Here is a 19194-nt window from a genome sequence, read left to right as displayed (position 1 = left end):
TGCTCAGTGACTGAGCTGTTCTGACCTCGAGGGGAAGTTCATTCCACCACCGAGGGGCCAAGACGGAGAAGAGTCTAGATGAGTGTCCTCATACCTTCAGAGATGGAGGGACCAGGCGAGCAGTACTGGAGGCTCGGAGAATACGAGGTGCAGCGCGAGGTGTAATAAGGGCTGTGAGGTAGGATGGTGCTACTTCCGAAGGTTGTGATGGGTGTCAGTCACCGGGTGCAAAGCCTTGTACCCGATTCAGGTGACATATTACCATTCATGGCGAGACAGAAGGGCAGAAACGTTAGAAACTAGTGCATCCCACCTGCTCCTAAGCTAGAGCAGCAGACTCTGCATGTTTTCTCATCTGTAGGAAGTAGTCAAGAGTTAGAGGCTTTAAAAGAGCGCCACCTGGTGTCACATTTAAAAGTTGACAAAAAGGCCTCTGAAATGTAGAGAATTTGCAGAGCGTGTTTATTCCGAGGTGCGACAGTGTGGGTGTAAATTACATTTTCAATGACACATGGATGATAGTATACATAGTGATCAATATTTTACAGCTTATTTTGGAAACTAGATGTGTCCTGTTTCTACACCGAAACTAGTCACAAGGCCATGTATTAAATGGAAAAAATTATGAATTCATTTATATCCTTTTGCCACTAGAGAATATTATACTGAAAACGTTGCGCAATGAAGGTTTCTTATGGGTAAACCACAGCGGTGTAAATACTCACATAATAAAGACTGCTGCGGTCTTTTTTGTATGAATTGCGTTGAATTGTCCCCGGACAGGCTAAACGTTAGCATTAGCTCAACTCCAAATTTAGCATTTATGCTACAAACACATCGCACTGCTTCCCGAGATTCTACTATGACTATTTATTTTCTTTAATTTAAGACTACACATTAATCTAGGTTAGTTATATACAGTCTTGGCTAATATATATATAAAAAATAAAAAAGGGAATGGGAGAAAGAAGACAGCAAATATATTACCTGTATGACTAAAACTATTTCATTAAATAGATAATTAGCACTCAGCTACAAAAACAAAATAAATAAAAATATTAAAATGCAAATCTTAAACATTCTAATAGAACCTCTTTTTGCTATAGGAATGAAATCATAACAAAACCCTAAGCATGTATATTTGTACAAACTATATTATATTAAAATTATATATAGGAAGATATATTAAATTGATTAAAAGATTATTAAAACCAACATTTAGGTGGTCAGAAGGCCAAAATGGACTGCTCTGGTAAGGACAACACTAGACAGCCGCTCATTAGATTTTATGTTTTATTAGAACTGAACACAGGGTCTGTTGGGATAAAGGCTTATTTCTTGGTCTCCTCCTCTTTGGAGAGGGTCTTAATGATTTCCTCTTTCTTGGCCTGCAGACGCTCTTCTCTGCGTTTGCGGGCTTCCCTGGTCTTGGTGCGGCGAGCCTCGGCCTGGTCACTGCGGAGAGACCGGGAGAAGGAAGGTCAGCAAGGTCGCAGCCATTCAAACGAAGCCGTACATCATAAGTTTTAGCTGCAGAAGACCAAAAGTACTAGTATCTGCAACTGAAGGTCACATTTTCACAACTTACGCCAAGAGCTTCTTGCGAGCCTTATCAGCCTTCAGCTTGTGGATGTGTTCCATAAGGATGCGCTTGTTCTTGAAAACGTTACCCTTAGCCCTCAGATAAAGGCTGTGGTACCTGTCATGAGGGAATTTTAGATTGATGTAACTTTATATTTTTTTGCGCTATCGTCACAGTCAATGGAAAACGAGCTTACATGTGCCTGTCGATCTTCTTGGACTCCCTGTAGCGACGCAGCAGACGCCGCAGGATCCTCATGCGACGCATCCAACACAGCTTCTCCGGCATACGGGCATTGGCTGTACCCTTTCTCTTACCTGTGGTGAGACAATATCAGAACATGATGTCTTCACACTACCTCTGAACATTTAACATTAAAAAAATAAATAAATAAATATAAAAAAAACACTCCGAACTTACCAACACCCATGTGACGACCCTTGCGCCTTGCCAGTGTGTTTTTGCGGCACCGGGCACGAGAGTGCACGGTGACGGGCTTCTTGATGATCAGACCATCCTTCACCAGCTTACGGATCTGCTGGCCTGAGAGTCACAGATCAACAAGTCAACCAAACAAAACCAGGACTTGACAGATCTCCCTCCTTTTTTCAGCTCCACACGGACATAAACAAAGGAGAAGACACTTACGGGAGTTGGCGTTTGCGATCTCGTTGGTCTCGTTCGGGTCAAGCCACACCTTTTTCTTGCCGCAGCGTAAGACGCTGGACGCCAAACGCTTTTGGAGCCTGAGCATGCTGAACGCAGGAAAACGAGGAAAAATTAGTCGGGGATACCCACGGCAGCACCGGCACTCGCTGTTGGCGTTACGCGATATGCGCCGTGGCGCGCCTGCGCACAACTCGTGGCCGCGGCGACGTTAAAAAAAAAAGGATATTAATAAGCAGCAGGGCTGTCAGCGCAAAATATTCACAAAAGCGTTCGAATAAACCCCTTAACTCGAAACGCGACTTTAATAACACGCCGTATTACTGCGCTAATGTTTTACCAAAGCAGGCCTACCAAAAAAAAAAAACGTAACTAAAATAATCAGAAATCACGCAATGTTAAGAATAGCTGTACCTGTTAACACGTACTGTGCGGCCTTAGTATATTTGATTGTAAAAGCATTAAACATGCGCTAAAAAGGGAATATTGAAGTACGTGGGGCCTGGAGCGCATATTGCGCCGGAACTCGGGTGAAACAGCGCCGTGGCCTGCACATGTCGACAAGCTCTTCTTTAACGAATACACGTTTTTCCGGCCAGGTTCGCGCCACACTTCAACAGTTTACGCATTCTTACGAGTTTAGATATAAACTCGCGAAGGTTGTGACTGCGCCTGATACCAACATTGGTCATATATTTGAGATTTTAGCCGAGAGCCGGCCCTTAACTCCTACCTCATGGCTGCGGATCTCAGAGAGAAAAGAACGAGATCGGTGCTAGCGGAGCTGTACCATTATAAGGGTTTCGCCACCCCACGTTAGCGCCAAACCACACGAGATTCATAAAATCGTGTCATCTTTGTGAAAATTAGCAAATTATTTGAATATATATATATATATCTATTCTATGTTGTACATTTATAATATATACTGGATGTATTTCGAACTTAATAGAAGTGTAAAAAAGGTCTACAAGACCTCTCCAAGCAACAATAATGGTTTAGTCTAACAATGGGCGACGTGTGCAGTTGCATTGTGGGAAATGTAGTACGTAAAAAACAACTGAAGTTTTCCAAAGCAGTGCCTTGATTGTTTGTTTAACAACAGAAATAAATTAAATAGGTTATTAAAATCATATCCATAGTTTCACATTGTATCATCTTATTTAAGCATTAATCTTAACATTTTATAAAGGAAGTGGGATGGGGGCACCAACCGCAAAATGCTTCTTTTTCATTAAGACGAGATAACACTGCTTTATTAGGGAGGAAAGTGGGAAATTTGCTTAGTAATGGCAGAAAGTGGACAGTATAACACAAGTGCAGCAACAATAATAGAATAAAAACTGACTATATAAATATATATGGGTATTAAAAATATAAACGTATGTGTATATGTAAACTTATATAAAAAATCTGTACGTACAGACAGAATGCATTTATGTACAGAGTGGATACACACATACTGCTCTATACTGTACTGTATGTATGTATTTGTCAGACTATATATGTGGGGTCAAGTCTAACAGTGGTTGAAGGGAAGACCTTCTGGATCTCTCTTCCAGAAGGTGTTTCCTTCCAACATTTCTTTCAATAAAGGCTAAAGTGTGTGCCACAAACACTAAAAAGGATGCACTGTAATGAAAAATGACAAAAACTGTATGTTTATTGTAAAAATTAGTAAAAACAGACCTATGCAATTACTAATGCATAAATAAACAAAGCTAAAGCACACAAAAAGCACATAAAAAGTGAGTGGGAAAGACACATTATTGTTGTTATTATTATTATGTGAATGTGTATGCATATTTTAAACAGTTTTATTCTTTAAAAATGCACTGCACCAGTAGAATATGATTTTTAATGAATCACCCAACAGCACACTAAACATGGCTTAGGTGAGTTTGTTGGTGTTTCTTTAAGTTGCTGGAGTGGCTGAAGCGTTTGCCGCACTGGCTGCAGGAGTACGGCCTCTCTCCAGTGTGGTACCTCTGATGGATCTTCAGGTAGCCTGACTGACTGAAGCGCTTGCCGCACACCACACAGCAGTACGGCTTCTCCCCCGTGTGCACCCGTTTGTGCTTCTTAAAGTCCCCAGCGTGGCTGAAGCTCCTGCCGCACAAGCCGCAGCAGTAGCGTTTCTGCTCGGTGTGGCGTCTCTGAAGGAATCGGAGTCCTCCAACCCCAACTGGTGCTTTTCTACATAAAACTCCGCTGATCTGATCCTCCCGGTCTCTGGAACCCATGGCTGCTCGAATTCTGTTCTCATAGGAGAAACCTCCGTCACTTTGACTGGGAGGAAAATGCACCAGTCCCCCAGAGGTTAAAGCCTGTGCCTCTTGCAAAACGTCCAGATTGTCTCTGATCATACTGAATCCTCCTGGGTAAGGCTCAACGGGGTCTGTCAGATATTCGTGGGTGTCTAATTCTTTTTTGATTTCATCAGCTGTCAGATGGGGGGATATTTCTGCAGAAAGTGTGTTGGAGGTGCTTAGGCAGTACGCAGAAGGGTCTACATCAACGCTGTTGCACAAATGGTTAGTTTGCAACAGTGACGGCCCCGTGTTGTGGGTGCTGCAGCTATGTTCTGGAACTTTACGATCCGGGAGACTGTGCTGATGGTTTTCATCTCTCCTCATCTGCATCTGAAAACATTTGTTCTTCAGGCCATCAGTGGGTCTCGTGTTTTTAAAGCCTGCCTCTGAAGTCCCAGAGCCCTGATTAAGCTGTTCAGAGGCTGGTTTATCACACGTCTTTGTCGACGCTACACACTCCACAAACGCGTGATGCTCTGTGACTTGGGCCAGAGCCGCGTCGCGTTTCTGCACTGAATGGCAATGGTTGGGCCACGTTTTTCCTGTAGTGACGTCTCCGTCAGGCAGCTCAGGTCCTAAAGTTAGGCAATAATCATTATTACCACTCAGAGTACTATTACATCTGTGCATTAGCCTTATTACAGTTATGTGAAATAAAATATTTTAATTGTGTTGTTCTCCTATTATCATTATTATTACTGTACATATTGCGATATTGTACAGTCCACTGAAAACGTAAAAACCGTGCCGAAGTGTTTTGCCAATTCATTCTGCCTGAAATGCAAAGCCGTAATTCAAAATACCCAACGGTACAGCGCCATCTACAGGAGTAGATGACCCCATCTAAAGAAAACGCTGAATTGCGCCACCAGGTGGACTAAATTTGTATAGAGAAACATCGATATTTGATGTTCCTGTTATCAATAGAACATTAACACGTACAATATCGCGATATATTTTCCAACACCCCTAATAACTGTTATTTAGTAGTCCACGACGGATGGGTGCCATGGATCGTTTCTTCGATAACACGCTCTCACCCGGAGCCTCTCGGGCCTGCCTGCTCTGCAGCTCCTGCACCCTCCTGCGCAGCCGCTCATTCTCCCGCAGGGTCCGGGCGGTCTTCTCCTGGTACTCCGCCACGGTCTCCCGCACCACCTCCAGCACCTCCTGCACCGCCACCGTAAGTAGCTTCGCCACCCGGGCGTTCAGGCGCTCCGCTTTGGACATGATGCTCCTGCCGCGCCGAGGGTGGATTTTCTACAATTTATCCGTATATTTAATTAAAGTCACATGTTATATATGTTTATGTTTTCTTTCAAATACCACGGATTGTAGAACAAAAACTGACGGGGAACTTTTGACGGGGAATATTACATCGAGTCTCGCGTAAATAAACGCTCTGCGGCGTTTACGCGGAAGTGGATGCAACTGCTGCTGTTGGTCACAGCGCCACCTGGCGGATGGAGACCAGATGGATATTAGTAGATGGTGTAAAGACAAATAAATGACAGAACAGCACTACAGCTCATTAGATAGACCCGTTTTATTGCATGTTGGATAAATATAAGAATCTTCAACAATACAATCATGTTCGCTCACCTGCTATTCCCAGTACAGACAGACCTGAAAAGGCACTGGACACATTTTAAATCTTAAAATAAATAATGACTTAAACATTCTCTGATCATAACAAATGTGTACCATTTAACTTTGAACACACAGTAGTGTTTCATTTCATACCCTCTGGCCTGAAAGTGAGAGGGAAAATGCAGAAATTCAGGGGTCTGAGGCCTTTTTACAACTGAAAACAAGTGACTGACATTTTTGAATCTGAAAACACAGAGGATGGACAAACAAAACCTATATCTCACAAAACCAAAAATACACATTTCATGCATGCTTGAGAACCACAACCTTGAACCCCATAAATCATAATAGATTGTCTACACACAGTGTGACCCCTGACTTGACAGATGAAGCAGGTTTTGGTTTGAAAAAGGTTTTGTATGTTGAGTCTGGATGGCGAGAAGGTTCACTCTCCTCGATCTCGCTCTCCTCAAACAGGCTCAGCAGGTTCTTCCTCTCAAAGCTGAGTTTAGGGAGGGGGTCGGACCCATCGGAACCCTCGCAGTGGGACTGCGTGGAAGATGGGCCATGTGGACCAGGCTGGACTAGGGAGCGGCTGGCCAACCTGGAACGTCCGTGTGTGGAGCCGGGGCCTGGGGAGCTGGTGAGGGTTTGTGCAGTCCGGAAGGAGTGTATTGTGGAGGGGGTGCGTGGGGGACTGTTTGTGAGGGGGTATTTTGGGGTGCCAGACTGAGGATGTGTGCAAGACTTTGGCAGAGGTGTAGAGGTGCTGCCCATGGACAACCTAGACTGGATTCTGACAGGAGATTTGAGAATGGGTTATTTAAAAAACAGAATTATTCTTTTCTATAATTAAAAAAAAACAGATTGAGGGTTTAGAGAAATTCCGAGACACCCGCACTACGCCCCTAGGGTTTCAGACTATATTTCAGAAGTAACCATTTCAACCATTCGCCTACATGGCTCTAAAAGGTTATTAATGGCTTTCAAACTGTGGTAAGGAATGTAGAAAATACACTTATGTTATGAAGGATCCACAGTCAAATATCAAGTATTATCAAACATTTCAGAGGACTGCAGCTACCTTTTGTGCCACTAGAAGCTGTGATTTAATGATGCATGGTGACAGAAGCATGTCATGTGTTGTAAATCACCCTGATGTACTAACTCTGACAAAACAATAAGCATTGTTCTCAAATAAGCACATTTTAGGTGCAGTATGAGGCTTGTACCTGTAGGTAAAGCCGGGAGAATTCTGTTCCATGTGGGCTGAAGGCAAAAACACCAGGTCTTCCTCAGGGTTGCTGGAGTCCCAGAGGGGGGTCGGGGGTAGGCTTACCACCCCCTCCCAGCTGTCCTTGGGTGGGGTACAGGGCACAGGCGCGGGTGGCGAAGGAACCAGTGGCAGGTTGAGGTACGACAGCAGACTCCAGCCCAGCGTCATCACTGACTACAGAAGACGAAAAGAGAATTTCAGGGTTCTTACATTTTTTTTTTTTTTTGAGAAAAAGTTATTTTCAATTACTTTCAAGGCAAATTTTCATGACCACATGTTCTCTGAATTTTTAAACATTGTAGTTTATAACATTTCTCGTGCAGACTTACATGTACTGTAAGGGGTGGTAGTTGCCTAGTGGGTAACACACTCGCCTATGAACCAGAAGACCCAGGTTCTAATCCCACTTACTACCATTGTGTCCCTACTGATTGTAAGTCGCTCTGGATAAGGGCCTCTGACAAATGCCGTAAATATAAATATAAACGATGTACTTCATGTTCTACATTCATGAGTCAATCAGATTTCAATAACTTTTCCAGAACTTTAAGGCCTGAGTGTAGGAACCCTGAACTTAGGAACTGTACAAGTGGTAGTAGCCTAGTGGGTAGAAGAGTTAAACCCCCACTTACTACCATTGTGTCCCTGAGCAAGACACTTAACTGTAAGGGCGTCTGATAAATGTTGTAAATGTAAATAGAATTCGAACACGTTTTCTTGACCATACCTGTGTGCAGGACAGCACAGCCTGCAGGCTCTCGCGCAGCAACAGGGTCACCCACCGTCTCCAGCACTGCTTCTGGACTGAGGGCAGGGCCAGCAGCTCATCCACGGTGGGCCTGTTCTTGGGCTCAGAGGCCAGCATCAACCGCAACACTTTCTGCAGATCTGGGGACAGGGCTGACACAGACACATTCAACACATTTAGTCTGAAACACAGGGGCTAACGGTCACTCCCACTTTATTTTTTATATTTCTTTTGCATTGCACAGGATCTTAAAAATGATCACTTTATGGAGCTGTGGTTATGAAAGTACCGCTGGTGAACTCCAAGGGGAGCTCTCCCTGCCTGAGCTGTTGCCAGCCCTCTCCTCCTTTGGGCACCTCCAGGTTACAGGCCAACTCCAAGATGGACACTCCGAGGCTAAAGACAAAAAGAGAATTCCTGTTTTAGGATCTTCAGACCACTGTTATTGCAGCATTTCACACTTTCGGTCCCCAGTTATGGAAATGTAACTTTGTGAGATTATTTAAGATCCAATACGAGTTCCCCTAGCCTGTCTATGGTCCTGCAGTGGCTAGAAATGGCGATAGGTGTAAAGAGTGCTTTGTTCATTCTACTTCACTGTTCAGAGAGCGGCAGCTCAGACGGTTGGATCTGCAATTTCTCCCCTTATGTCGTCATAAGGGTAAAGATTACCTCCCATTTGTCATACAGAGAATTTCCCACTCCCTCCCCTAAAAAAAAAAAATTAACTTGTGGCATTACAGTTGCTAGGTGATTGGATGTAAAAATGAGCACAAATGTATTTTTTTTTTAGTTCCGTCATGCAAGACTCTGAAGAACCAGTGGGTTCATTATATTTTTTTCTGGAAAAATGCCGACAACTTCCTATAGGCATTGGGTGGTATTAGCCTAGTGGGTAACACACTTGCCTATGAACCAGAGGACCCGGGTTCAAATCCCACTTACTACCATTGTGTCCCTGAGCAAGACACTTAACCTAAGTTGCTCCAGGGGGGGGGGACTGTCCCTGTGACTACTGATTGTACGTCGCTCTGGATAAGAGCGTCTGATAAATGCCATAAATGTAAATGTATAGGCCGCTCTCCTCCTCATGTCAACAGGAATGGTTTCAAACAGTCCTGAAATAGTTCCTACATTGAGCTATTGTTGCTGCTTTTCCTTCAATCGTATTAACAATCATCTCTTAAAGCTGCTTATGATGATGACAATGACGTGTAAAAAAAAAAAAAAAAAAAAAAAAAAGGTGTTAAGGGATGCTCACCTGAAGACATCAGCTGCCAGTCCATACTCCCCCCTCAGAATTTCGGGCGCCATGTACCTCGGGTCGCCCTCCTGTACGTCCTCCCATCGCCCATCTATCGTTCGAGCCCTGGGCAGCTCTAGAAGCAGGCCGAAGTCCCCCAGCTTCAGGCGCCCCGAGCTCGTCACAAAGACGTTGGCGGGTTTCAGGTCCATGTGGGCAAAGCCACTGGAGTGCAGGTGCTTCAGAGCAAAGAGCAGGTCACACAGGTATCCCCAGGCGGACGTCTCATCTGCAATGTAAAAGTTGTTATGTGCAAAAGTGCTTTCACAAGACACCATTAAAAATAAAATGCTGTTATGAAGACATAACCAAAGTAAAAGTGATACAGCGGGTAAGGAAGCGGCCCCGTAATCAGAAAGTTGCCAGATTGAATCCTGAGCTGCACCCAACCCCCCCCCAACACACACACACACTCACACACACTGCTCTCCGGGTGCCTGTCATGGCTGCCCACTGCTCACCAAGGGTGACTGGTTAAAAGCAGAGGACACATTTCGACAATTGACACAATCACTTCACTTTCACAATGAAATGTATCCTCTTCTTTAAACTCAGCACCTCAGTGGCACCTTGGCACTTGTTACCTCTCTGTCACAAGTGCGCTTCCTTACCGGCTAGGCCACATTAGACCTGTACCTGTGTTCTGTTGCTGCCCTTCTGCATGGAGCAGTAAGCTGGTACAGCACAACTCCGTCTGGATGTAGAGGTGCCCGCCCTCCTCCCACGCCGCCACGAAGCCCAGCACGTGTGGGTGGGGCCTCAGGCGCTCGTGGTTCTGGGCCTCGAGCACGCAGCGGGTCCGCTCGCCGGTACTGCGGAAGCGCTGCAGGGACCGCTTCACGGCATACAGCCGCCCGTCGACGAGGCTCCGCATCTGTCGAACCACGACGGCGCTGAGCAACAGTTACTACCGACTGTGCAGAAACCTGCCGAGGCAGGAGCCTTACCTTGTAAACCTTCCCGAACGAGCCCTGTCCCAGGAGCCCGAGGTTGGTGAAGCACTGGTTGAAGAAGGACTGTCGCCGGTGGGGGCTGTAGATGGAAGCTGGTGGTGGGTTTTCAGTAAGGGAGCGGGAGAGAGGGGTCCAGGGGGACAGAGCACACTGGGGAAACACCCGGCTGTATGGCTGGCATCCTTTAGACAGAGGTCGGGGTGGCAGAGTGTGGCACAGGACAGAAGGCGAGGAGGAGGAGAAGGAGGAGGAGGAGGAGAACGGGGTGCGCCTCTTCTTCACTGAGAAGGATTGCTGGGCCTGGGAGAAGTGGGCAGGGAGGGGAAGGGGCGAGGACACTTTGCTTTCCACCGAAAGTGACATGGGCGCAACCGAACAATGCTTAACACGTCGAAACGAAAATGACGTGTTGTGACGTCATCGGGGGAGGGGCGGTTCAGCGGACGAGGCGAAACTAGGTCTGTCAAGCAAAACACAGGGCAAAAACGAAACGCATTACGAAATATTTAAAATAACAATTATTGACTTTTCCCAATCGCAGTCAACAATTAAATAATGGACAGAAATTAATTAATGCCCGTATTTATTTTAAGGTTCGAAACTGGACGTTATCGAAAACGGCTGCTCACGGTCATTAAACGGCGAAACTCCCCCTCGCCAGACTGGGTCGAGGACCGCTGTGGTTAGCGGGCAAGCCACGTCGTATCTAGCCGAAGGCGACGCGACCTGAGCCCCAGAGCCGGAATTGCAGATCCTGTCCGGTCTTGAGAAAGACCCGCGTCCGTTTTCCCTTCTGCTACTCGCGTTTTACTTCGCTCGTAAAGGCTCGTCAAGTTTCCAGCCTCGCGCCAAAACACAAGGGTGGAAGCAGGCAACGTTGCCAGGTATTCGTCATTAAGCCAACTCTGTACAAACCAAAACGCCTAGTATAAATGGGCTAGTTCAGCAAATGTTACTTCATGTCAACTCTAGCGTTAAATCAGCAACGTATTAATTGGTTCCCAACAGAATTTCTGACAAAGAGAATAATTTACGCCCGTGGCAGTACTTAAAGTGCAGTTAATTTTGTTGGGTCTCTACTTGACCTGGCAACCTTAACACGGTGGGAAAGAGGCGATGACGCACTTCTGCGGCTTGTTTTGCCACGCCCCTATTTTTTTTCCCCTCATCGCAGTGCATTGTGGGAGTGCGGCGGAGCGAACTGCTGTTCAGACAAGACATGGTGAGCGATCAAGAAACGCTTCAATACCGCGACATTTGCCTCGTTCTTCCATCCTCCCGTTTTCTTAGCGGTGCGGCCTTCCGTCGTTTTATCACCATTGTAACCATTTTTCCAGGCAGTCGATTTAACGCTACGATTAGCAAAATTCGCTCGTCAGCTAGCGGCTATTTCACCGCCACTGTTCGATTGTTTACTCGATGTGTTGTTTCGTTATATTAGTTTGCAGGGATCTACATAAAGTTCGCAAACCATCCAGCTTTACGGTTTATGCGCGGTGTCCGCCGAGGCGTGTTTTTACTTGAATTACTGTGTGTGTTTCTCACGAACAAGGCCTCGAGTGTTGCTAATCTGGCCACATTTTGGGGTAGCGTTACCAGGGCAGCTGCTCTGTTGGGAGTTCTCCGAGAAATCAGTAGAAATAATTACAATTAACTTTTTTTTTTAAATAAGCGACACGCCGCCCATTGAGAACCATTCTGTGCCAAGAAAAACGTTAGAAACCCGTGAGAGGATTTAAGACGGCTGGAAGTGTAATTTAAAGGATGTGAAAGTTTCATGACTAATATTTAAACACACATTGCTTGAATCGCGTAAGATTCGCTTCGCAGCGAAGTTCATACCTATATGGACCACCCCTGCAATGTCTCATTTAACAACTAAAATTTTTTAGCTTTTATGTAGACTAGTACTAGACTATATTCTAGTTTCATTCTATTTCATTCATGTTTTTTTTTGTTCAAATTTCTAGCCTCCGGTTCACAGATACACAGAACATCAACCTCTAGGATATCTGTAAAGTAAAATAATTCATTTTTGAGAGATGTGAGACCTTGAATGTCTTCATGAAGTTTTGTTCAGGCGCTGCCCCTCTCCAACGATTCTCTTCTTTCCTTGATCCTCTGTATTCTTTGTGGAAAGATCACAAATATCGGTGGCTGACACACTTTCCTGGGGGGTGTTAGAAAATATCGATATATCGTAGTATTTTGCGTGGTAATATACAGGGACATCAAATATCAATATTTTTGTATACAAATTTAGGTGAGAATCAGCTTGTGACTACAACCTCCACTCCTGTAGATGGCGCTGTACAACTGGATGCCTATTGGATTTTAGGCAGAGGGGAATCACAAAACATGACAATGATCACTGCATCTTGTATTTCAGCTCTGTTTTTACATTTTCAGTGAACTGTAGAATATCTCATTATGTACAGTATCACAATATATTGTGATATAATCGTATCGTGACCTGTGTATCGTATTGATATCTTTGACAATACCAAAAGCTCTTGACAAACCATTAGTCCTTTATCATTTTTTTCTGTTCCAGCAGATTACTCATATTTTTTTGCTAGAGAACTGTACGTTGTTGTATTATTGCCTCTTTAATTGCTCATATGAGCAATTTTTACAAAAATCCACCCCATCAAAATCAAGATACAATGTCCTTTCTTTCCCTTTTTTTCTTGCAATTATAATATTGTAATTCATGTTATTACTGTTTATTGTGTAGAGCAGAAAATGTTCATTTTTATTTATTCATTGACTTATTTCCCCTTCCCCCCCCAAAGGATGTATTTTTAATGATCCGGCGTCACAAGGCAACCATCTTTACTGATGCCAAAGAGTCCACCACTGTCTATGAGCTGAAGCGCATTGTGGAAGGGATTCTGAAGAAATCCCCTGAAGACCAGAGGCTCTTTAAGGTAGATGTGCAGATGAGCGGAATACTAAAAATACCTTGAGCGATGCTGACTACATGTTCTGTCTCTTCAGGATGAGCAGGTCCTGGATGACAGTAAGACTCTGGGCGACTGTGGCTTTACCAACCAGACCGCCCGACCACAGGCCCCGGCTACAGTTGGACTGGCTTTTCGCCTCACTGGTGCGTGCTTCTGCATATGGTGATGGCAGCGTGGTTCCTTTTATTTTATTTTTTCCATCCGGTCTTGCTCTCTGTCCCCAGATGACGTGTTTGAGCCTCTGCACATAGAGCCGTTCTCCACCCCCCCTGAGCTCCCGGACGTGATGAAGCCTCAGGATTCCAGCAGCACAGCTAATGAGCAGTCGGTGCAGTGAGGCGGACGTAGCGGGATGGAGAACACGTGTACCATACAGAAAAGGGGGGGGTCTCAACGGACTATACTTTAAAGGGGCTGACTAAAAGTGGGGTGGGAGGGGGTGGGGTTAAAACCAAATTCTGCATTTCCATGTCACCCTCGCTACAGCTGAGCTGCTTTGAAGCAAATCCAGTGAGAATGACACGACGACGGAAAAGCCCTGACATGGGAGCGTGGTTAACTGTAAAGACGAATCCAGTTCTTGTTGTTTTTATATGGATTTCAGGTGGGAAAAGGGGGAAGAGTGCATGAGTGGGGCGTTGAGAGGGAGACGCAGCAGCGCATGTTAGAACTACACCATAACCCGGTCCGAACTGGAACGCAATCCACCGTAAAACCCCGGCAGCCTTTTGACGTGTAAAGCTCTGATGTTTTCACACTGTTTGTTCGACTTTTCTCTGTTTATTCATTTGTTTCACCTCCCTTTGTTTCATCCATGGTTCATTATTTAATTTATGTTATCAGATTTTGGCCTGAACAAAATATTTTAATAATTGAGGATTAAACATGAAATCTTTAGGGGTTTTTGCCCCCAAATGCAGTGTTCTGATTTTTAATGTATGTGTTCCTGTGTTGAGTGCTGAAAAAATAAATGCCAGATTAACATAGGCAAGATATTAATAAAGCCAATTCTGGTTTTTGAAGGCTGCTTCGTGTAGTTGTTTTTCCATCACTGAAAAGGAAGATGTACCCAGGAATTTTGGGATTCCAGACCAGAGACGTTTGGACACACCTTCTCATTCAATGTATTTTCTTTATTTTCATGACCATTTACATTGGTAGATTCTCACTGAAGGCATCAAAATTATGAATGAACACATGGAGTTAAGCACTTAATAAAAAGTGGAGACCTGAACCCAATCCAGATGGTTTGGGGTGAGCTGGACCCCAGAGTGAAGGCAAAGGGGCCAACAAGTGCTAAACACCTCTGGGAACTCCTTCAAGACTGTTGGGTGGTAGTAGCCTAGGGGGTAACACACTCGCCTATGAACCAGAAGACCCGGGTTCGAATCCTACTTACTACCATTGTGTCCCTGAGCAAGACACTTAACCCTAAGTTGCTCCAGGGAGACTGTCCCTGTAACTACTGATTGTAAGTCGCTCTGGATAAGGGCGTCTGATAAATGCTGTAAATGTTAATGTAATGTTGGAGAACCATCTCAGGTGATGACCTCTTGAAGCTCATCGAGAGAAATGCCAAGAGCGTGCAAAGCAGTAATCAGAGCAAAGGGCGGCTATTTTGAAGAAACTACAATATAAAACATTTTCAGTTATTTCACCTTTTTTGTTAAGTACATAACTCCACATGTGTTCATTCATAGTTTTGATGCCTTCAGTGAGAATCTACCAACGTAAATGGTCATGAAAATAAAGAAAACGCATTGAATGACAAGGTGTGTCCAGACTTTTGACCTGAACTGTGTGTGTGTGTATATACATAATTTTTTATATATATATAAATAAAGATGTATATATAAATGCAGGTGAAATGAGTTGAATGCAGGTGAAACGGGTAGGCAAGGACATCAGATGTTGATTATATTTAGTTTGGTCCTTGGACACTTGGACCTACACCTCTCAAACATCAGATGACATCAGCAATCAGATATTACTCAAATAATATAGTGGTTCAGACATTATTGCATCTCGCACATTGCTGAAAACTAGTGAACTTGAACGTGAACTTCCTCCCAGCTCGAGTGAATTAGTGATGACTAGCAAGCAAGAAGCTTAATAAAATGCTATTGCATTCATAAAATACAACTCCCTCGAAGCATGGTGGCTACTGCTATGTGTAGCTTCTCGCTGCTCTTGAAATGCAAACCTTATAAACCTTGCTCACCCTAAAAAAACGATTCTGCCCAGCACAATGCCGTAATCGATACAGAGCCATGGTTGAGCACAGTTTGTTCAGAGGGAACGTGATATTTCAGTAGCGCTTAGTTATTACACAGTGATCGCTTCACGCGGTCGGCTCAACTGGTTTGAGAAGCTGCCATCTTCCCTTCGTGAAGGAACCCAGGGACATGACCGACTTGAGTTCTTCGGAAGTGCGCTAGTTGTACCGAGAGGTCATGGGAGGGAACTCCTGCTCATCGTCCAGACTGACAGGTCCGGCAGCCAGCTCATGCTCCGGGATGACTTCGCCCTTCCTCGCTCCTCCGTCCTCCGAATAACCTTGAACAAAAGACGTTGCCACTTTCACAAGATCTAGACACCCAGTTAAAAAACGGTCAAATTTGACACCCACGACCTACCTGTGAGTGCTGTACCAGTTGGGGGTCCTGTGCAGGCCGTCGCGGCGACCGTTGCAGCGTACGATTGCCCCTCGATAGACTCCTTTGCCAACAATGGTTTCTTCTCATCCATTTCAAGCAGCCTAGTGTTGTGGAAACGATGGGAACGCGGAAATCAGTTAATTCACTGAATTTCTAGATTTACTGAAAATAGATAATAATGTGGCTACCTGTGTTTCTTTACCAACACGCACTCCTCTCCTTCCTGAGGATCCACGTTGTAGATGTAAAGGTGGCCATCAGAGGAGGCAATCAGAAGACGCAGAAGCTTCTGGATTCTGGAAACATGACATATTACACATATATAATATATAATTAGGGTTCAGCTTTGCAACAGTTAACACACATACATAGACTAACACACCCATCCAATAAACCAGTGTTTTCTTATGTGCAATATCTGTATATATTCACTCCGTACCCATAGACATACATATTTTTATTTATCTAAGTTTATATATACTCATGTACATCTTCTAATACAATCATTCATATTCAGATTTCTCATATAGTTGTACTGTTGGTATCGTTTTCTTATCTTCTGCTTCCATTACCATGCAAATTTCACACTTTTGAGACTAATTATAAATAATTACTACATTAATTATTATTAATATGAATCCTCCATGAAATAAAGAATATGGCTGTCAACTTTGTTCAGGATTACAAAGCCCACACTGTCGAGTGGAGTAACACACAACACGCACATGGCCAGAGCGCACATGTTCTTCAGGCCGAACATGTTGAGGTGCACGGTTGCAAAAGCCCGGTCCTGGTGCATCATATCCGACACTGGTGTGGGCAGGTAGGTGCTGGCTGCTGAGAACACTTTACCCACATAGGAAGACCATGTCGGAGACTCCTCGCCTACACTGCAAACACAATCCTTTATATAAGTGCTTTATGTCAGGGTGCAAGGCAAGATAGGATTCAGTTTACTTTTCCGATTGGCCATTTTCCTGCGCTTGTCATACCTGGGACTGTGATTCTCCAGTTTAAAAACGTGCACGGTTTCTGTATTACTGGAGGCACACAGGTACTGGCCGTCCGCGCTGAAGGACAGAGAGCTGATGCTGACGTACCTGTGACGAGAAGGGGCTCTGTGAGTGATGGCGGAGCATGTTTCTGCATCTGTGTCTATGTTGTGCACATGGACTGACCGCTTCATTCCTCTACGGAACTCAAATAGCCTGAGGCCGTCGGGAACAGTGAACACTCTGATGACGGTGCCCTGTGTAGACACCGGAAAGGTAATAACAGCAGCTGTAATGAAAAGGCGGCAAATGTGACATATGCTAATATTTCACCAGGCACCAACTTTCTCAGAGGCGCTGGTCAGCATGGTGCCTGACGTGTTGAAGGAAAGCGCTGCCAGAGGGCTGTCATGGGCAGAGATTTCGACCACATGGCTCTGCATTTGAGAGAATATACACACACACACACACACACACACACACACACACACACACACACACAGTATAGATAAAACAGTAGAATTTTATATTTAAACAACATGGAAACTGAAGCTACTCTCACCAGGCTGTTAGTGTCATAGACAATGATGTCACCCATGCTGCTGCTTCCTGGGTAGGCCAGGTAGGAGTTGGAATGGTTGATGGATAACGCACACAGACCTGAGACGGAAGGTAGACACATTCAGACAATCTCAGAGAGAAGCGGTGTTTGCAGCGGCCTCCTGTCAACGCGCGCTACCTTTGTGGTTTGTTGGCGTGCTGAGTAGGGATTTGAGGAGTTTCATGTCTTTGATGTTGTGGATGTAGAGAGACTCCTCCAGACAGACGACCAGCCTCTGTAAAGTTACCAAGGGCCGATGGATCAGCAGTATGATTATCAAAAAAAAAAAAAAAACGCCTTATCCTGAGCGCCTTGCAATCAGTAGTTGCAGGGACAGTCTCTGGGTTAAGCGGAATGCTGTAGCTGACCTGCCGGTTGAGACGCACTGCAAGGATGTTGCTGGAGTAGCAGTAGTTGCAGATCTCCGTGCCCTTTTTGAAGTGGTAGATGTTCATGCGCTGTGGCATGGTCCGGCTCACCACTACCACCAGGCTGCTGGAGAAGAGCCTCTCGACGATATACACATCCGACATATCATCTGTAATGTTGAGGACAATATATATATATATATATCTCTCTCTCTCTCTCTCTCTCTCTCTCGAAATAATGCCACTCTAGGACATGCTCATTTATACACCACTTTAACCAGCAACCAACTTACTGCCGTGATGAATGCAATCCAGCGTGTCCACAGATGACAAGGAAAAGAGTTTATAGCCATCTTTGGATCCCACGGCCAGAGAACTGTGTTAGAAATATAAAGTTATCACGTGAATTCATCTTGCTCATAACTTACAGTACAGGCCAAAAGTTTGGACACACCTTCTCATTCAATATGTTTTCTTTATTTTCATGACCATTTACATTGGTAGATTCTCACTGAAGGCATCAAAACTATGAATGAACACATGTGGAGTTATGTACTTAACAAAAAAAGGTGAAATAACTGGAAACATGTTTTATATTCTAGTTTCTTTGCTCTGATTACTGCTTTACACACTCTTGGTATTCTCTCGATGAGCTTCAAAAGGTCGTCACCTGAAATGCTTTTCCAACAGTCTTGAAGGAGTTCCCAGAGGTGTTTAGCACGTGTTGGGGTCCAGCTCACCCCAAACCATCTGGATTGGGTTCAGGTCTCCACTTTTTGTTAAGTACATAACGACAGCGTGGTGTAAACAGTGCGGGAGCGCGCTTACGTGGTGTCCTGGTTGAAAGAGGCGCACAAGAGTCTCCGTGTCCCCGGAGACCCGTCGGACGGCCGCCGGGACATTTTATGGTGGGGACCCCCCCCCCCCTCCTTCCTCGGCGCGTTACTTTCTCCGGTTTCGCACCAGCTGCGCGCTGGACGTCCAGGAAAACGTGCGATATTTTCGCCGACAACGTCCCCACACTAGACTATGTCCATTACGTGGAAATATTAGCAAAGTCTCAGGGACCTAAAAAAAAACAAACTAGAAGTTTGTGTTGACAGAAACTGCGCCAGGGTGTCAAGAAAACAGCAGCTGGCGGACGCGGTTACGTCAGGCGGACCAGGGGGCGTGTTTAAGA

General features: G+C 44.9%; 5 protein-coding genes across 8 annotated transcripts; 1 reads left to right on the top strand and 4 right to left on the bottom strand.

Annotated features, from left to right (window-relative positions):
* Window positions 1-1276: 1276 nt before the first annotated feature.
* rpl19 (ribosomal protein L19) lies at window positions 1277-3032 on the bottom strand. The gene is made up of 6 exons (XM_028968122.1): window positions 2982-3032; window positions 2231-2337; window positions 2003-2125; window positions 1779-1899; window positions 1589-1699; window positions 1277-1455 (listed from the first exon to the last, which is right to left on the bottom strand). Exons 1-6 carry the CDS (start codon window positions 2984-2986, stop codon window positions 1332-1334), a joined length of 591 nt encoding a protein of 196 aa, XP_028823955.1. The 5' UTR covers window positions 2987-3032; the 3' UTR covers window positions 1277-1331.
* An 854-nt stretch (window positions 3033-3886) lies between these two features.
* Window positions 3887-5961, bottom strand: LOC114781125 (zinc finger protein 2 homolog). The gene is made up of 2 exons (XM_028967834.1): window positions 5601-5961; window positions 3887-5135 (listed from the first exon to the last, which is right to left on the bottom strand). The coding sequence occupies exons 1-2, from the start codon at window positions 5788-5790 to the stop codon at window positions 4129-4131; spliced, it is 1197 nt and encodes a 398-aa protein (XP_028823667.1). The 5' UTR covers window positions 5791-5961; the 3' UTR covers window positions 3887-4128.
* Window positions 5962-6087: 126 nt separating this feature from the next.
* pkmyt1 (protein kinase, membrane associated tyrosine/threonine 1) lies at window positions 6088-11284 on the bottom strand. 2 transcript variants are annotated; one of them, XM_028967814.1, is made up of 8 exons: window positions 11060-11284; window positions 10425-10890; window positions 10114-10351; window positions 9436-9706; window positions 8464-8570; window positions 8154-8326; window positions 7383-7600; window positions 6088-6946 (listed from the first exon to the last, which is right to left on the bottom strand). In XM_028967814.1, the coding sequence occupies exons 2-8, from the start codon at window positions 10791-10793 to the stop codon at window positions 6493-6495; spliced, it is 1830 nt and encodes a 609-aa protein (XP_028823647.1). In that variant the 5' UTR covers window positions 10794-10890; window positions 11060-11284; the 3' UTR covers window positions 6088-6492. The 2 variants fall into 2 exon arrangements, with proteins under 2 accessions (XP_028823647.1, XP_028823655.1); XM_028967822.1 differs by having other exon boundaries at window positions 10425-11284.
* Window positions 11285-11598: 314 nt separating this feature from the next.
* LOC114784277 (elongin-B-like) lies at window positions 11599-14418 on the top strand. 2 transcript variants are annotated; one of them, XM_028969547.1, is made up of 4 exons: window positions 11599-11652; window positions 13226-13360; window positions 13431-13539; window positions 13621-14418. In XM_028969547.1, exons 1-4 carry the CDS (start codon window positions 11650-11652, stop codon window positions 13731-13733), a joined length of 360 nt encoding a protein of 119 aa, XP_028825380.1. In that variant the 5' UTR covers window positions 11599-11649; the 3' UTR covers window positions 13734-14418. The 2 variants fall into 2 exon arrangements, with proteins under 2 accessions (XP_028825380.1, XP_028825381.1); XM_028969548.1 differs by having other exon boundaries at window positions 11603-11722.
* An 870-nt stretch (window positions 14419-15288) lies between these two features.
* Window positions 15289-19165, bottom strand: LOC114784291 (WD repeat domain phosphoinositide-interacting protein 1-like). 2 transcript variants are annotated; one of them, XM_028969571.1, is made up of 12 exons: window positions 18843-19165; window positions 18308-18390; window positions 18015-18184; window positions 17785-17881; window positions 17608-17705; window positions 17390-17482; window positions 17232-17302; window positions 17046-17153; window positions 16779-16943; window positions 16242-16349; window positions 16033-16154; window positions 15289-15952 (listed from the first exon to the last, which is right to left on the bottom strand). In XM_028969571.1, the coding sequence occupies exons 1-12, from the start codon at window positions 18914-18916 to the stop codon at window positions 15831-15833; spliced, it is 1311 nt and encodes a 436-aa protein (XP_028825404.1). In that variant the 5' UTR covers window positions 18917-19165; the 3' UTR covers window positions 15289-15830. The 2 variants fall into 2 exon arrangements, with proteins under 2 accessions (XP_028825404.1, XP_028825405.1); XM_028969572.1 differs by lacking the exon at window positions 18843-19165 and adding an exon at window positions 18685-18744.
* Window positions 19166-19194: the final 29 nt, after the last annotated feature.

Source organism: Denticeps clupeoides, chromosome 2, assembly GCF_900700375.1.
Source record: "Denticeps clupeoides chromosome 2, fDenClu1.1, whole genome shotgun sequence".
Taxonomy (NCBI): domain Eukaryota; kingdom Metazoa; phylum Chordata; class Actinopteri; order Clupeiformes; family Denticipitidae; genus Denticeps; species Denticeps clupeoides.
This window is presented reverse-complemented; position numbering and strand designations above follow the sequence as displayed.

What these genes read in the sequence shown, in the direction of transcription:
- pkmyt1 (XM_028967822.1), bottom strand. Translation starts at nt 10,793, where the DNA reads ATGTCACTTTCGGTGGAAAGCAAAGTGTCCTCGCCCCTTCCCCTCCCT. An exon ending in CTGGCAGCTGATGTCTTCAG is followed by an intron (nt 8,571 to 9,435) that starts GTGAGCATCCCT and finishes TTTTGTCTTTAG; the next exon opens with CCTCGGAGTGTCCATCTTGG. An exon ending in CTGTGCTGTCCTGCACACAG is followed by an intron (nt 7,601 to 8,153) that starts GTATGGTCAAGA and finishes CGTCTTCTGTAG; the next exon opens with TCAGTGATGACGCTGGGCTG.
- rpl19 (XM_028968122.1), bottom strand. An exon ending in GATCGCAAACGCCAACTCCC is followed by an intron (nt 2,126 to 2,230) that starts GTAAGTGTCTTC and finishes TGTGACTCTCAG; the next exon opens with GCCAGCAGATCCGTAAGCTG. An exon ending in GGGTCGTCACATGGGTGTTG is followed by an intron (nt 1,900 to 2,002) that starts GTAAGTTCGGAG and finishes GTCTCACCACAG; the next exon opens with GTAAGAGAAAGGGTACAGCC.
- LOC114784291 (XM_028969571.1), bottom strand. Translation starts at nt 18,916, where the DNA reads ATGTCCCGGCGGCCGTCCGACGGGTCTCCGGGGACACGGAGACTCTTG. An exon ending in GTGTTGGTAAAGAAACACAG is followed by an intron (nt 16,155 to 16,241) that starts GTAGCCACATTA and finishes CCACAACACTAG; the next exon opens with GCTGCTTGAAATGGATGAGA. An exon ending in AACTGGTACAGCACTCACAG is followed by an intron (nt 15,953 to 16,032) that starts GTAGGTCGTGGG and finishes CTTTTGTTCAAG; the next exon opens with GTTATTCGGAGGACGGAGGA.
- LOC114784277 (XM_028969547.1), top strand. An exon ending in AAGACCAGAGGCTCTTTAAG is followed by an intron (nt 13,361 to 13,430) that starts GTAGATGTGCAG and finishes CTGTCTCTTCAG; the next exon opens with GATGAGCAGGTCCTGGATGA. An exon ending in ACTGGCTTTTCGCCTCACTG is followed by an intron (nt 13,540 to 13,620) that starts GTGCGTGCTTCT and finishes CTCTGTCCCCAG; the next exon opens with ATGACGTGTTTGAGCCTCTG.
- LOC114781125 (XM_028967834.1), bottom strand. Translation starts at nt 5,790, where the DNA reads ATGTCCAAAGCGGAGCGCCTGAACGCCCGGGTGGCGAAGCTACTTACG. An exon ending in GCAGGCCCGAGAGGCTCCGG is followed by an intron (nt 5,136 to 5,600) that starts GTGAGAGCGTGT and finishes GCCTAACTTTAG; the next exon opens with GACCTGAGCTGCCTGACGGA.